The sequence below is a fragment of the Papaver somniferum genome, chromosome 9 (genome assembly GCF_003573695.1).
Source record: "Papaver somniferum cultivar HN1 chromosome 9, ASM357369v1, whole genome shotgun sequence".
Classification (NCBI taxonomy): Eukaryota; Viridiplantae; Streptophyta; class Magnoliopsida; order Ranunculales; family Papaveraceae; genus Papaver; species Papaver somniferum.
Genome location: NC_039366.1, coordinates 87,671,747 through 87,687,115, shown reverse-complemented (window position 1 = coordinate 87,687,115; position 15,369 = coordinate 87,671,747). Strand labels below are relative to the sequence as shown.

Here is a 15,369-nt window from a genome sequence, read left to right as displayed (position 1 = left end):
CATACCCTGGCTGTAGCCCACCCCAAAATGAGTAAAAACGTGATTAGGCTATTGTATTTCTTAAAAAATGAAAATTTAGCCCAGGTAAGAACTTGGATCATCCCAAGGTGTCAAGCATTACTGCATTTGTATTCTCTAGTCCCTACCGTATCCAGTATATATATATTCCTTTATCCAAGTTGGAATTGGAAGCTTGAAGAATTTCCTGTGCTGCTCAATGATCTCAGTGAGTATACTACTTGTGATTAGGCATTTCAGTAGGCAAAGTGTTCGATAAATTGTGTTACTGAACTCAAAATAGTTTCGCTCAACTTTCATTAATCTTTGTAGGTTAAGTGCTTGATACATCATGTATCCCTGAACCCAAAGATGGATTTCTCTATTTTGTTTAATTCAATCTCATCTAATATTGCGCATATCGATCTGTGTATCCATCAAAAATGATGTGTTTTGTTGCATCAATCTATACTTATGGTTCATTGTTTCTAAATGTATTATTACGTGTTCATTATTGGAGATGTCTAAAGAAGTGACCTTAACATAGAATTGAGAAGAACATATCTTATCAAACAAAAAAAGAAACTGAGAAGAATGTAGCACTTAGAAGGAAGGTAGGAAAAATTTTCACTTGCCGCTATCGTATTCTCTTTTTAACTTCATGGTTCATATGTTGTTAAATATTTTTTTAGCCCCCCCAAACATAAATTCCTGGTTCCGTCGCTATAAAAAAGGGAACCAAGTATACAATTAGACCAGATACCTATTACCATGTTGCAACATTTTGGGTTGCTAGCATAGAAACATGAGGCGAGGACCCATCTTTATCAGCTTTGACCTTCATTCCCCCTGCAATTATGTTGCAACATCTTGAGCTACAAGCATAGCAACATAAGGTGAGGTCATTTCCTAAGGCAAATGTGCTCACAACCTCCTTTATCCTCTTCAACTCATCCTCTGAGCTTATCCAATTCCTGTAAATAAGATTAGACGAACAACATTAAAATGAAATGCAAGTTAAGGAAAGATATTATATAGAAGATCATATGTATATGCACAGACCTCGCCAGCTCTGACCAAGAGGTATGAACTGACTTCAGTGTCAGGAAAAGCGACTTAAAATCAACAAGTGTACAATTATGTACACATTAAGAATGAACATGTGTACAACTATGTGCACATTAAAAATGAACATGTGTACAATTATGTACACATTAACGATCGACAGGTCAATTGTAAACTATCGACCATGCATGTACAGAATAAATGGGTAAAAACTCTTCATTTCTCTCAAAATGAACTTATGTGAAACGAAATACAAAATATTATAAAATATCGTTCATAAAAAACGGATATGTTTCTGCAAATTACAAATCAAAAATTGCACAGTTAGAAGATACTGATAAAATTAATCCAGAATTTAGAAATCTATGTGAGATTTTTCGAAAGGATTCTTACGAATACGAATTTTACGAAAAAAGGATTATTATTATTTCGTGGATTATGTCGCGCAACCAACTATAATTGAATGGGAAGAATTTCCTAAACTCTTTGTATCAATAAAAAAAATAGATTAAATGAAAATTAATTCTCACATATAGAAGTTTTGTATCATCTCCTTCATATCAACCACTCATAACCCTACTGCTGCAAACAACTATAGCACCTCAACTATTCAACTCGAATCTTCTATCTTTGTTGTAGCTTTCTAAATGTATGATATATTACTACAAAAACAAGAAAAAAAAATCTTCGAGTCAGGGACTCAATCCATACTATATGTGGTTCTCCCCATCGCCTGACTCAATCCATACCATATGTGGTTCTCCTCATCGGGTTTAGATCTCGTAGAGACCGATATGGATCATTGTAGTGATTCCTCGAGTCAGGAAGAAATCTACGTCTATTGTGTATAGACAAGTCTAAATACAAATACTAATTTGATAGTTTCAGGTTCATAATCAATGTTGAAACAAAGTGCACGAACTGGTGTACTTAAAAGTACACTGCGTACAATCACTGCACATATAAGTACACCGGTACAATAAAAGCAATGCACATAAAGGTTTTTACAGATTATCTTCACAGATTTTACAACGAAAGGAATAATTGGTCAGAGAGGCTACATGTGAATAATTTACCTCGCCAACTTTGTTATCATGAGATGCAACTCGTTTTGTTACTTCCGATATTGTTACCTATAAAAAGAAAATGTAAGAAATCATGACACACCAAGATGGGATGAAAGAAAATATAAGACAAATAAAGTAGAAAAACAAGGGTAACGAGAAAAATAACAGTGAGCATAAAATAGATTTTGCACATCGATCATTTAAAATAACTTTTCTATTTATTTATGGACTTCTCAAAAAGAAAGTATGAACTATTCAAACTACCGGTGACTCTCAAATTAACCTATGTTAAATGATGCAAAAAAAATCACCTAAACAGAAATCCACACAAAAAAAGAAGATTCTTCAGCTTCAATGCGTCTCTTAGATATGATCGATCCTCATGATCTTCAACCTGAAAATTAAAATATTAGACATCATTTAGTTGCTTTGAAGAAAAAAATATAAATAAAAAATAATTAAATTGCAAAGCTATGCCAAACTTCAAAAAGAACAACACGTGTACAACTATGTACACCATGATAATTAACATGTGTACAATTTAATACACATTAATAATTCAAAAATAAAATGTATAAAATGAGCACAAGCTACTAAGGCAAGTGTTTACTGTATCTGTAGATTGTAGAGAGCCAGATAAAAACTTGGACTAGTTGTCTCTTTAAGGTTGTTATGTTTGTTTAGCTAATAGGTGCTACCTTTTAAACCATCTCCTAATGTATAACATAAAAATTTCAAAAAATAGTCGTGCACGGCAGTTGCTCAATTATGTAATAAAGTGATTGGACACTCTGCATGAACTAATATTATGTTAGTTTAGTCATTTTTTTCGATAAATGTACTGGCGACATTCAAGTTCTCAAACAGAAGTGCAAACAGAAAAATGAAATGATAATCAACCACTATGTCTCAAGTATGCAGTTTTTGTCCCATATCCTATCTATTTGTATCTATACAAACGAGTACATTTTAAAATCCCTTCACAGAACATTACTCTTTCTGCCATGTTCTTTTCTCATTATTTTTCTGTTTCAACAAATCTTTGATATGGAAAAACAATGTATAATAAAGTACACATACTATATAAATAAAGTTTATAATTTCTTTTTATGTGTTCCTTTTACATAAGGCAAAGAAAATCCCTACACCCGTATCATTCTCAAATAAGGGTCAAGAGACTACTTCCTAACCCATCCAGCAGCAAGCCCCCGGTTCTTGAATATCACCATTCAAACATGCAATAGTTTTGCCTATTAAAAAGTACCACCACCATTATCAGTAATACACCAACATACAAGTATGGAAGATGATAAATAATTTGTACTACGAATGATAAATTGTCAAAATTACAAATTATGATCATAAGTGACTGTAATCTGGGCAACCCTCTAGGGTCAAATTCTCATGGTAACTTGTTGCTAGGGGGAGTAATCCATTCTTAGCAATGTGTAAGGAGCATGGGCATGTGTCAGGAGCATATTAGGTGAGGACAAAATACACCTAGACATGATGAAAATGAAACAAAGTAGTGCCACACATTCTAACTGAGCTGAATTCTTATTATTAAGTTCTATTCATTCATGAATATAGTTTTGAGTGTTAACACCAACAAAGCCATATGGACCATTCACCTGGTAAAAGAAATGGTATTATCCTCATAATTGACCATTCAAATTGATAAAAAATGGTGTTGTCATCATATTTAATTCACATGAGATTGCATATACACAAATCAATCAAACAGAACCATGAACAAACACCATACATACACAAATTAAAGATATGAAATAGTAATACTTACAACAGGGGTATGTATTTCTTTTTTATCCCGAATATCATCGGGACCCAAGAAGATAAAATTGGTGTTGTTGTTTGATAATAATTGTCATCATCATCATCCACATCCATATCGCCCTATTTTTGATGAGTTAATAATTGTTCGATAATAATTACAGTTTCTTCAGATCTAGAAAATCGAAGAAGAAGTAAAGTGGAAATCAATCAAATAACATAAAATGAAAGGATTAGAGCACTAACCCGAAGAACGAATCTCTGTGGAAGAACAACAATTCTAAATCGCCTCTGCGTTTATCTCTCTCTCTTTCCAAGAAAAATTCTGAGATCTAAAAAACATCGTAAAGACGAGAAGGGTAATTAAGGTAAGGTAAAATGATGGTTTTTTGGATCGGCTGAAATTTGGACTAACTCGTCCAAAGTTTGAACTAAACTGTTAATGCGGGAAAATTTTGGACTACCGTATACTGGGCTTGGAAAGGAAGGACTAGAGTTTCCAAAGCCCAGAAATAATGGGATTAAATGTTAATTTCTACATTTGAAATCCGATAGGAATCGCCCTTAGTGGGGCCGGAATATCTATCTGAAAAACCAAGGTGAAGCCCGCCAAACACCGCGAATTATACTCCACTTTTATTTACATGCTAAGCTCACGTGACATTTCGTGTTTCCTTACAGTATTCACGTGATTTTACTTCGCATCGGGGATGGTCTTCTCTTTTGAATGAAACGTTAAATTTTTATTAATTTCTAAAGTACAAAAACGCGTTCAACATCAAATGAATTAAAGAGCCAGAAACGTCACAACCATTAATCCTTGCTCAATATAAATACACATAACCACAGTGGCTCTAAACACAACATCTTATATTTTGAGTTCTAAAGTTTTTTCTTGTTTTGCAACTTTGCTCTGATCTAAACTTAGTAGAGAAAATCAAAATCAAAAACAAAAACAAAAACAAAAACAAAAATGACCACCGTTATGGTTCGTGACCCAGTTCCTACTCCCCTTGAAGATGCAGAGGCGATCAGGAAGTCTGTTCAAGGTTAAATAAAATTAACATACACATTTATAATGCATTCAGTTTTACGCAAATAACTTACTCGTTGTCTTGTGTTACATTTCGATAGGGTGGGGAACAGATGAAAAAGGCCTAATTGAAGTTCTAGCACACAGAAACGCGGAACAAAGACAAGTAATAAGATTAGCTTATGAAGAACACTATCAAGAGCATCTCATCAAAAGGCTCGAATCCGAACTTTACGGGGATTTTGAGGTTTTTGGTTAATTCATTTTCATTTCATTAATGTAACTTAATGTTTCAAAACAATGTTAAAAATTTAAAATTAATGACACTTGTATACAGAAAGCTACGTACCGATGGATATTGGAACCAGTCGAACGTGATGCGACTTTAGCTAATGCCGCACTGAAGAATAATGCATTACCTGATTACCCCGTTCTCATCGAAACGGCATGTGTGAAATCTCCTGACGAGTTTTTGGTTGTCAAACGTGCTTATCAGTGGCGTTACAAGCGTTCTCTAGAAGAAGACATCGCGTCGCACACAACAGGCGATTTCCACAAGGTTGTTTTCTTTTTCTGGTTAAATCTCCGCCAGCATGATTGTAAGTTTTACCTTTGCAGCTCTTGTTTGCATTAGCAAGTGCATACAAGTATGACGGTTTGGAAATAAATGCGCCTTTAGCAAAGTCGGAGTCCGATATTCTTTGGAAATTGATAGAGAAAAAGTCCTATAATGATGAGGAGTTGATCAGGATATTAACTACAAGGAGCAATGCGCAGCTTAATGCTACTTTCAATATGTTTAAGGATGAACACCATATTTCTATTACGAAGGTACATTTACGGAGAACTTTCTAAACACAAAATACAAACCCAGATATCGATACTAATCAGCGAGTATGTCTTATTTCAGAGTTTATTGGAAGATCCAGCGAATGAATTTTTAGCCGCTTTGCGTACTGTGATCCGCTGCATAAGTAACCCTACTAAGTACTTCGTGAAGGTAATAACACATTTTAATGAAGAAAAATTATTGATATTATAAAATTTCATATATTGGGAGCAGTTAATTTATCGGTTTCTTCTCTTGTATATGATTAGGTGCTGCGGAAGGCAATTCATCATCCTGGTACAGATGAAGACAGCCTTACTCGTGTTATAGTAACACATGCAGAGAAGGATTTGAAGGTGATCAAGGAAAAGTATTACGAGAGAGAGAATGTAACTCTTGAAGATGCAATCGCCAAGGAGACTTCAGGTCACTACAAGGCCTTCCTCCTAGCTCTACTTGGTAACTGATGATCCCAGCCCAGGATCCTTGAAAATCATTTCAGCTTCGACCAAATGCTTATCTAGCTAGCTAGTCCCCGTCGATTTGATCAGCTTCAGTTTGTTTTAGTTGTTTCTATTTATGTTACCGGGCCGATAACTAGATGTTGCTACGGCATATCTCCTGGTCTCGCGTATCTAGGTAATAAAAGGCTTCAACTTAGGTTTAGTGGTTTAATTTGCTTTCAAAGATTGTGTCCTGGTGACGATGTTGATTTTAGTAAACTGTTCTAGGATTTGTGTGTCTAGAATTGGTGGAAGCCCCAGATGCGTGTGGCGTTTAATTCAATATATTGGGCATACCCTTTTCTAAGACTACCAAGTAAAATTCAAATGTTTCCATATAGTATTTTTTTTTTTTGTTGTTGTTGTTGTTCTTTCTGGCACATCGCATAGCTCTTTTCTCAGATAAAAACACAAATTGAACACAGTCCATAAGATACGCAGCCCGGTTGATAAAAGTAAAAGAAAATTGGTGTGCAGCACAAGTCCTAATAAATACTCCCTTAATTTCAGGAAAAATGATACTTTTATCTTTTCAGTTCAACCTGTTTTTGTCTCCAAAAGTAAATAATTGAAAATATCACTTTTTTTAAAACGGAGATAGTACCGCAATGTAGGCAGAAGCAGCTGTACTGTGATGAGAAGATAATGGTGAGTTCGTTCATAATAATCAGAATCACAACAAAATTCTTAAGGTGTGGTGATGGTGGGACTTTGTAAAAGTAAGCATACATGGTCCCATATGGAACACACAAACTAGAAAAATCTCAAAATTGCTTGGCATAAGAATCATAAACACAAAAATAAAAATGAAAGAGAAATGTTTTTGGAGGGAGAGAGAAAATCTGTAATCTTGTTTCCCTCATCCTCTGGCCAATCAGTATTCCATTTGAGAATCCAAAACAACCAATAGGAACCAGCAAACTTCATCACTCTGAACCTCTACAGATAAAATCAGAAAACAATTAAATTATAACTCCATTAAAATAAAAACTCAGGAAAATCATCAAGACATTGACGTTCGTCTATCTGCCACGGGTACAACAACAACTGAAATTAACCAATGCCACAAACACTCCACTTCGCCTATCTCCACACAATTACTTTACTTATACTCTTCACCATACAACTTCCAAAGAAGAAGAAGAAGAGAAACGATTCAGAGTACATTCAAACCCACATTTTAAGAAAAATCAAATCTTTCTCCCTCTGTCTCTCCCCCAATCTCTAACTTAGTGTGGGTTCAACTTAAATTTTGAAGCTAAAGAGCTTCTTTAATGGCATCTTTAGTTTCTTCATCATTCACATTATCAACTTCTAAACCAGAACTTTCATCTTTTTCTCAAAAGCATTTCTTCCTACATTCATTCTTACCCAAGAAGTGCAATCAAGGGGGTAACAGAAATGGTGGTTTGAGAGTTAAATGTGTTGGAAATGGTTTGTTTACTCAAACCACACAAGAAGTTCGAAGAATTGTCCCAACTAGTAACAAGAATAATCTACCAAGAGTTAAGATTGTGTATGTAGTTCTTGAAGCTCAGTATCAAGCTGCTGTTTCTGAAGCTGTGAGAACTCTGAATAGAGAAGGAAAGTATGCGTCTTTCGAAGTTGTTGGTTACTTAGTTGAAGAACTAAGGGATAATTCAGCTTATGAGACATTCTGTAAAGATCTTGAAGATGCTAATATCTTCATTGGTTCTTTGATTTTTGTGGAAGAACTTGCACAGAAAGTTAAAGCTGCTGTTGAGAAACAAAGGGACAGAATGGATGCAGTCTTAGTGTTTCCATCAATGCCTGAAGTAATGAGACTCAATAAACTTGGTACCTTTAGTATGTCTCAGCTTGGTCAATCAAAATCTCCATTCTTTCAGTTATTCAAGAAGAAGAAGCAATCAGCTGGTTTCTCAGATAGTATGTTGAAGCTTGTGAGAACTTTACCGAAAGTTCTCAAGTACTTACCAAGTGATAAAGCTCAAGATGCTAGACTTTACATTCTCAGTTTGCAGTTCTGGCTTGGTGGGTCACCTGAGAATTTGGGGAATTTCTTTAAAATGATTACTGGGTCTTACATTCCGGCTTTGAAAGGTACTAAAGTCGAGTATTCTGATCCAGTTTTGTTCTTAGACACTGGTATCTGGCATCCAATGGCTCCTTGTATGTATGATGATGTCAAGGAGTATTTGAACTGGTATGGAACTAGAAGGGATGCAAATGAGAAGCTGAAAAATCCGAATGCACCAATAGTTGGTTTGGTTTTGCAGAGGAGTCATATCGTTACAGGTGACGATAGTCATTATGTGGCTGTCATAATGGAGTTGGAAGCAAAGGGCGCAAAGGTGATCCCAATATTTGCTGGGGGACTTGATTTTTCAGGGCCAATTGAGAAGTATTTGATTGATCCCATTACAAAGAAGCCTTCCGTCCATTCAGTAATATCCTTGACTGGTTTTGCGCTTGTCGGTGGGCCAGCAAGGCAGGATCATCCTAAGGCTATTGAATCATTGATGAAGCTTGATGTGCCGTACCTCGTTGCATTGCCATTGGTGTTCCAAACTACAGAAGAGTGGTTAAACAGTACATTGGGATTGCACCCAATTCAGGTGGCTTTGCAGGTTGCTCTTCCTGAACTTGATGGTGGGATGGAGCCAATTGTTTTCTCTGGCCGAGATGGTAGAACAGGCAAGTGATACATTCTCTTCTTTTAACATTCCTTATCTACTTATGGGGCTTTTGTTTATTATATTGCCTAATATCATGCTTAGGATCGACCATACTACATCTGATCAAAGGCATTGATGTTCTTTAATTTACTTCTATGACATATAACATCTTTTCACTGACTGATGCCTGTAACTGGAGTTTGTTGAAATTTTATGAAAAATTCGTTCTAGAGCATGGAGATTTAACTCAACTTCTTGGATATTGTCTTCTTGCAGGAAAATCGCACGCTCTTCATAAGAGGATTGAACAGCTTTGCACAAGAGCAATCAATTGGGCTGAACTGAAAAGGAAAACAAAGGTAGTTCTTTGCTTGACTTAGTTATACTCCTTTTGTAGTTTATGAACACATCTTATAATTTCTCTTTGTCATTGTTACATCGCATTTCATGAACACTAGAACTCTTTCTCAACTGATTTGAACTTATGTCTGACAAAAGAAAACAAATTTGCCACATAAACGTTTCAAACTGTATCCATTATAGAACTTGCTGCCTTGGGACTTACTACTTATGATCTGATATTGCTAAGTTAGTCTTTCCAATTTCTTAAGTTTGGGCATCATTAGGCTACTAGAATTCTTAGTTCTGTTTAGAGTGTAACATGTTCTCTGTTTTCATTTCAAGAACTTTCTTTATTTTTTTGATAAGCAATTGAATGTCCAGTATGAAAGGAGAATGGCATACTATGATCAATTTGTATCTACTCATATAAACCGATATTCTATTGCTGATTAATTTGAGAAAATCATGTAATTAATGTCCCCTTTGATTACAATATCTAAACCGATTTTCTCCTCAATAAAAAGGAGCATGTTAAGCAAAACCACATCTTTGTCTGATAATGTTAAAAATTCAAAATGCAGGCAGAGAAGAAGCTAGCAATCACCGTTTTCAGCTTCCCTCCAGACAAAGGAAATGTTGGAACTGCTGCTTACCTAAATGTGTTTTCTTCTATTTACTCTGTCCTCAAGGATCTCCATGATGATGGCTACACTGTTGAAGGTCTACCTGAAACAGCCGAAGCCCTAATTGAAGAAGTTATTCACGACAAGGAGGCGCAATTCAGCAGCCCAAATCTCAATGTCGCCTACAAGATGGGTGTCCGTGAGTACCAGAAGCTCACTCCTTACTCTCAAGCATTGGAAGAGAGTTGGGGTAAGCCTCCTGGTAATCTAAATTCTGATGGTGAGAACCTCCTGGTCTACGGAAAGCAGTACGGAAATGTTTTTATTGGAGTTCAACCCACATTCGGATATGAAGGTGATCCGATGCGTCTCCTCTTCTCCAAATCTGCAAGCCCACACCATGGATTTGCAGCATACTACTCATTTGTCGAGAAAGTTTTCAAAGCAGATGCTGTACTTCACTTCGGAACCCACGGATCACTTGAGTTCATGCCTGGGAAACAAGTGGGGATGAGTGATGTTTGCTACCCCGATAGTCTTATTGGGAACATTCCCAACATTTACTATTACGCAGCAAACAATCCTTCTGAGGCTACCATAGCCAAACGACGTAGTTACGCAAACACCATCAGTTATCTAACCCCTCCAGCAGAAAATGCTGGTCTCTACAAGGGTTTGAAACAGCTAGGGGAGCTGATCGCTTCGTATCAGTCACTGAAAGACACCGGACGTGGACCTCAAATTGTGAACTCCATCATCAGTACAGCAAAACAATGCAATCTTGACAAGGATGTGAATCTTCCTGAAGAAGGCACGGACCTGTCTGCTGCAGATAGAGACCTTGTTGTTGGAAAGTGTTATGCAAAGATCATGGAGATCGAATCTAGGCTTTTGCCATGTGGTTTACATGTTATCGGTGAGCCACCATCTGCGATGGAGGCAGTGGCAACATTAGTTAACATTGCTGCTTTGGATCGCCCAGAAGAAGGGATAATATCACTGCCTACTTTATTAGCTGAGACAGTAGGAAGGAAAATCGAAGATATCTACAGAGGAAGTGACAAAGGTATACTGAAGGACGTCGAGCTACTACGCCAGATAACAGAGGCATCAAGGGGGGCTATATCATCCTTCGTGGAGCAGACTACAAATGAAAAAGGCCAGGTGGTCGATGTCTCTGATAAATTAACCACAATTCTTGGGTTCGGTATCAACGAGCCATGGATTCAGTACTTATCAGACACTAAGTTTTACAGGGCTGATAGGACCAAGCTTAGAACCTTGTTTGAGTACTTAGGTGAGTGCTTGAAACTAGTGGTGGCTGATAACGAACTAGGAGCCTTGAAACAAGCTCTGGAGGGTAGTTATGTTGAACCAGGTCCTGGTGGGGATCCCATTAGGAATCCTAAAGTTTTGCCAACTGGGAAAAACATTCATGCATTGGACCCACAGTCTATTCCAACAGAGGCAGCCATGCAGAGTGCAATGATAGTGGTGGAAAGGCTATTGGAGAGGCAGAAACTCGAAAATGGGGGAAAGTATCCTGAAACAGTTGCACTAGTTTTGTGGGGAACTGATAACATTAAGACCTACGGAGAATCATTGGGTCAAGTGCTTTCTTTGATTGGGGTGAGACCTGTTGCGGATTCTGTTGGACGTGTTAACAAGGTAGAACCAATCAGCCTCGAAGAGCTTGGACGGCCAAGGGTTGATGTTGTTGTGAATTGTTCTGGAGTTTTCAGAGATCTGTTCATTAATCAGGTAGAAATCATCTTTACTTTCTCTCTATTATTTGAGTTTTGGGCATTGATGAAAATATGCAAATGATCCATGAAACAGTCTTAGATAACAGATTTTATGTGAGTTGGTGCTGTGTAAACTAGAGTTACAATAAACTAATCATTATTCATTTCAATTTTGCTTGTAGATGAACCTGTTGGACCGTGCGGTGAAAATGGTGGCCGAGTTAGATGAGCCAGAAGACCAAAACTTCATCAGGAAGCATGCAGCAGAACAAGCAGCAGCCTTAGGCATTGACGTTCGTGAAGCTGCTACTCGAATCTTCTCAAATGCCTCAGGTTCATACTCCTCCAATGTGAACTTGGCCGTTGAAAACTCATCATGGAATGATGAGCAGCAACTGCAAGACATGTATCTGAGTCGTAAGTCCTTTGCGTTCGACTCCGACGCTCCTGGTGTGGGTATGACAGAGAAGAGAAAGGTCTTTGAGATGGCACTCAGTACGGCGGATGCCACATTCCAAAACCTCGACTCATCTGAAATCTCACTGACTGATGTTAGTCACTACTTCGATTCAGATCCCACAAACCTTGTACAAGGTCTCAGAAAAGATGGTAAAAAGCCAGCTGCATATATTGCAGACACAACTACAGCTAATGCCCAAGTGAGGACATTGGGAGAGACCGTTCGGCTTGATGCACGTACAAAGCTGCTCAACCCCAAGTGGTATGAAGGTATGTTGTCAAGTGGGTATGAAGGGGTTCGTGAAATCGAGAAGAGACTTACAAACACAGTTGGTTGGAGTGCTACTTCCGGGCAAGTCGATAACTGGGTCTATGAAGAAGCTAATTCAACGTACATTAAAGATGAGGAGATGCTTAACAGACTTATGAATTCAAACCCGAACTCATTTAGGAAGTTGATACAGACCTTCTTAGAGGCTAATGGGCGTGGATACTGGGAGACATCTGAGGATAACATTGAGAAACTAAAGGAATTGTACTCTGAAGTTGAGGACAAGATTGAAGGAATTGACCGTTAAATATAATTGTTAATGTCAAGCTCTTCTAGATACAATATCAAAATTACTCCCGTTCATGGGATTAAATCTTTTCTTTTGTGCCCTTCTTGGACCATGTAACAAACATGAACTGCAAACAATTTGTGAATTTGTTTAATAGTCTTCTTTCTTTTTTACCCATTGTAATTCATATAACATTGAGAAATAATGTGAATTTGTTCAGTTAATCGGATGTAAATTTATATTTCAAATAAATGATATGGATCTCCTAAATGTTTTATTTGTGCTTCATATATCCAGCTAAACACTCCGGCTTGTAATCAGAAATGCGACAGTAATTAGGCCGGTCACGGCCATTGCTCTTTATCTTCCTCTTCCTTGCCTGATCTAGTGGTGCTTGTTGCATCCTGGATATTAGAAATGGAGGCACTGGCTGGTGGGCTGGTGCTGGAGGAAGCACTAGAGGTACAGGAGTCGCGAAAATGACAAACTACAGCAGTACAGTCATCCACTTTAGAGGTTGGGTACTTGATTTTCCAAGCTCTCACTGCTGCCTCTACCAATGCCTGAGCTTCAGAGGCCTCTGCAGGAGCAGATCTCACTATGTTTACCACTTGTTTATTGGATAACGCATCCCATATCCCATCTGTAGCCAACACTAAAAATTCATCCTTGTCAGTAAGAGGTCTGTAATAAACATCAGGCACAGAAATTACACCACACTTGTTCAGGCAAAAATCGCCAAAAGCACGAGACACTGCCAGGCCAGGAGCATCTTTATTTGGCAACCAAACTCGAGCAACATCACCCTTGAGCGCGAAGACCCTCCCTCTACGTCCCCTGATCCTCTTAGCTTCCCCGGGGAGATTTGGCTTCAAGTCCTTAGTCAACTGCACTGCAATGAGTGAATCATTTTGATCTCTCGTCCCCAGTACTGCTCTCGAATCTCCGAGGTTACCAATGACAAGATGTTGACCTTGCCTGATCATAGCAACTGCTGTAGTTCCACTGTCGAAACAGTCGATCAATTCCGGGTGTACCGTCCTCAATTCCCTATCCATAACCTCGAAAGCCTTGAGAAACGACCCTTTTAGTTGTGAAATTTGGTCATTTTCTACCATAGCCCAGTACTGGGAGAAGTTTTTTAATGGAAAGTCTCTGACTCTTTTTGACACCATGTGGCCATATCGACCATGTCCATCAAAAACACCACAGAAGATTGTACCTGGTCTGGAAGCCAAATTCTCCCAAACAATCATGGCATCCTGGTTAGTTCCTTTTGTGCCCTTCTTGGACCACAGCGAAGCAAGACCTGTAGTCCCATTCACTGTCCTCCTTCCAGGAAGTTTACGAAATTTGTCTTCCAACTCGCTAGTGTTGTCCCTGGTTGTTCCTTGCTGCTTGTTCTGCTTACAACTCCTTTTGTGCTCCCATTTTGCTGATGAAGAAGCATATCTCCTCCCCGGATTTTGATGCGCGATAACATCACTTAAACCCGATAATAATAATAAGCTTCTTCTTCCTTCGATACTTGTGAGCAAGTTGACGAACACGCATATTCCCATGGCCTTTATCTTCTTTCTTCCCCGGAAGAAACAACAGCTCTTCTGGCATGTTGTTAACAGTTTGTCGAGGTTTTATACAAACTGTTAATTTCTTTCGCATGTTGGCATGTTGTTAATTTCTTTCGCATGTTCTTAGCGGCTTTTATACAAATACTTTGTGTATTTTACGCTCTTAACAGTTTATCGAGGTTTTATTTAGAAATGTTGGGTCATAAACCGTTTCTGAATGATTTTTCTTTTTGTTGGGTTTAAAATCCTAAGTCATATAAGCTCCACGTCGCGCGGTGAGCGTCACCCATTTTAAATAAGCGTCACCCATCCTTTAGAATTGCTCCAAAATTCCTCTCTTCTAATTTTGTTCCAAAACCTAGTCCCTCAAACGAGAGAAAACCCTTTTTTTTCTCACGAAATTAACAAAATTATACGGGAGAATAAAAAAAATTGGGAAAAAAAAAAAAAGAAGAGTAAACCTGCGAAAGAAATTAAAAAAAAAAATCTCTCTCTTCTAATTTTGTTCCAAAACCCAGTCCCTCAAACGAGAAAAACCCCTCTTTTTTCTCACGAAATTAACAAAATTATACGGGAGAATAAAAAAAATCGGGAAAAAAAAAACCTACGAAAGAAATAATAAAAAAAAAACTAAACCTAAGTTTTCCTCTCCGCAGCCTTCTTCCACTCCTCTCACTGTCCTTTATTTATTTATTTATTTATTTATTTATTATCTACTAATTTTTCTTTTACAGATTTTTGATACAGCTCGGGGATAGTCTCTCGTGTGACTACCTGTATATGCTTCTCTTCGTTTTCTGTGAGTCTTCTCTTCTGAATCTGTATGATAATCTCTTCTATTACCGCTTATTTTAAAACTGCATGTTCTAATTCATAATTGATTTACTTTCTTCTTTTATTATACAGATTTAGGTATGTGGAAGATTCAGGAAACCCTAAAATGAATAAAACCTTGACCAGCTAGATATGTTTCTAACGCAACCAGCGGAAGATTCAGCAAACCCTAACAAGATAAGAGGCCTATTGATGATTGTCTTACACTGATCAAGCTTTGGTTTATATGACAAGGTAAACATCTGAATACATGGCGCGTAAACCTTTTTGAATTGAAAAAACGTCAGAACAAT

The 15,369-nt window shown here is 37.6% G+C and overlaps 3 protein-coding genes and 1 long non-coding RNA gene across 4 annotated transcripts; 2 read left to right on the top strand and 2 right to left on the bottom strand.

The window, feature by feature from the left end:
• Window positions 1-2,486: 2,486 nt before the first annotated feature.
• On the bottom strand, window positions 2,487-4,222 carry LOC113313690. Its single transcript, XR_003341994.1, has 3 exons — window positions 4,167-4,222; window positions 3,931-4,043; window positions 2,487-2,523 (listed from the first exon to the last, which is right to left on the bottom strand). It is a non-coding gene; the product is annotated as an uncharacterized LOC113313690 (long non-coding RNA).
• A 616-nt stretch (window positions 4,223-4,838) lies between these two features.
• Window positions 4,839-6,249, top strand: LOC113308741 (annexin-like protein RJ4). Its single transcript, XM_026557207.1, has 6 exons — window positions 4,839-4,969; window positions 5,055-5,200; window positions 5,291-5,512; window positions 5,572-5,784; window positions 5,864-5,953; window positions 6,052-6,249. The coding sequence occupies exons 1-6, from the start codon at window positions 4,894-4,896 to the stop codon at window positions 6,247-6,249; spliced, it is 945 nt and encodes a 314-aa protein (XP_026412992.1). The 5' UTR covers window positions 4,839-4,893.
• A 1,090-nt stretch (window positions 6,250-7,339) lies between these two features.
• On the top strand, window positions 7,340-12,912 carry LOC113314071 (magnesium-chelatase subunit ChlH, chloroplastic-like). The gene is made up of 4 exons (XM_026562850.1): window positions 7,340-8,961; window positions 9,219-9,301; window positions 9,866-11,668; window positions 11,835-12,912. Exons 1-4 carry the CDS (start codon window positions 7,560-7,562, stop codon window positions 12,687-12,689), a joined length of 4,143 nt encoding a protein of 1,380 aa, XP_026418635.1. The 5' UTR covers window positions 7,340-7,559; the 3' UTR covers window positions 12,690-12,912.
• LOC113314073 (probable protein phosphatase 2C 33) lies at window positions 12,776-14,413 on the bottom strand. Its single transcript, XM_026562851.1, has one exon. It carries the CDS (start codon window positions 14,231-14,233, stop codon window positions 13,016-13,018), a length of 1,218 nt encoding a protein of 405 aa, XP_026418636.1. The 5' UTR covers window positions 14,234-14,413; the 3' UTR covers window positions 12,776-13,015.
• Window positions 14,414-15,369: the final 956 nt, after the last annotated feature.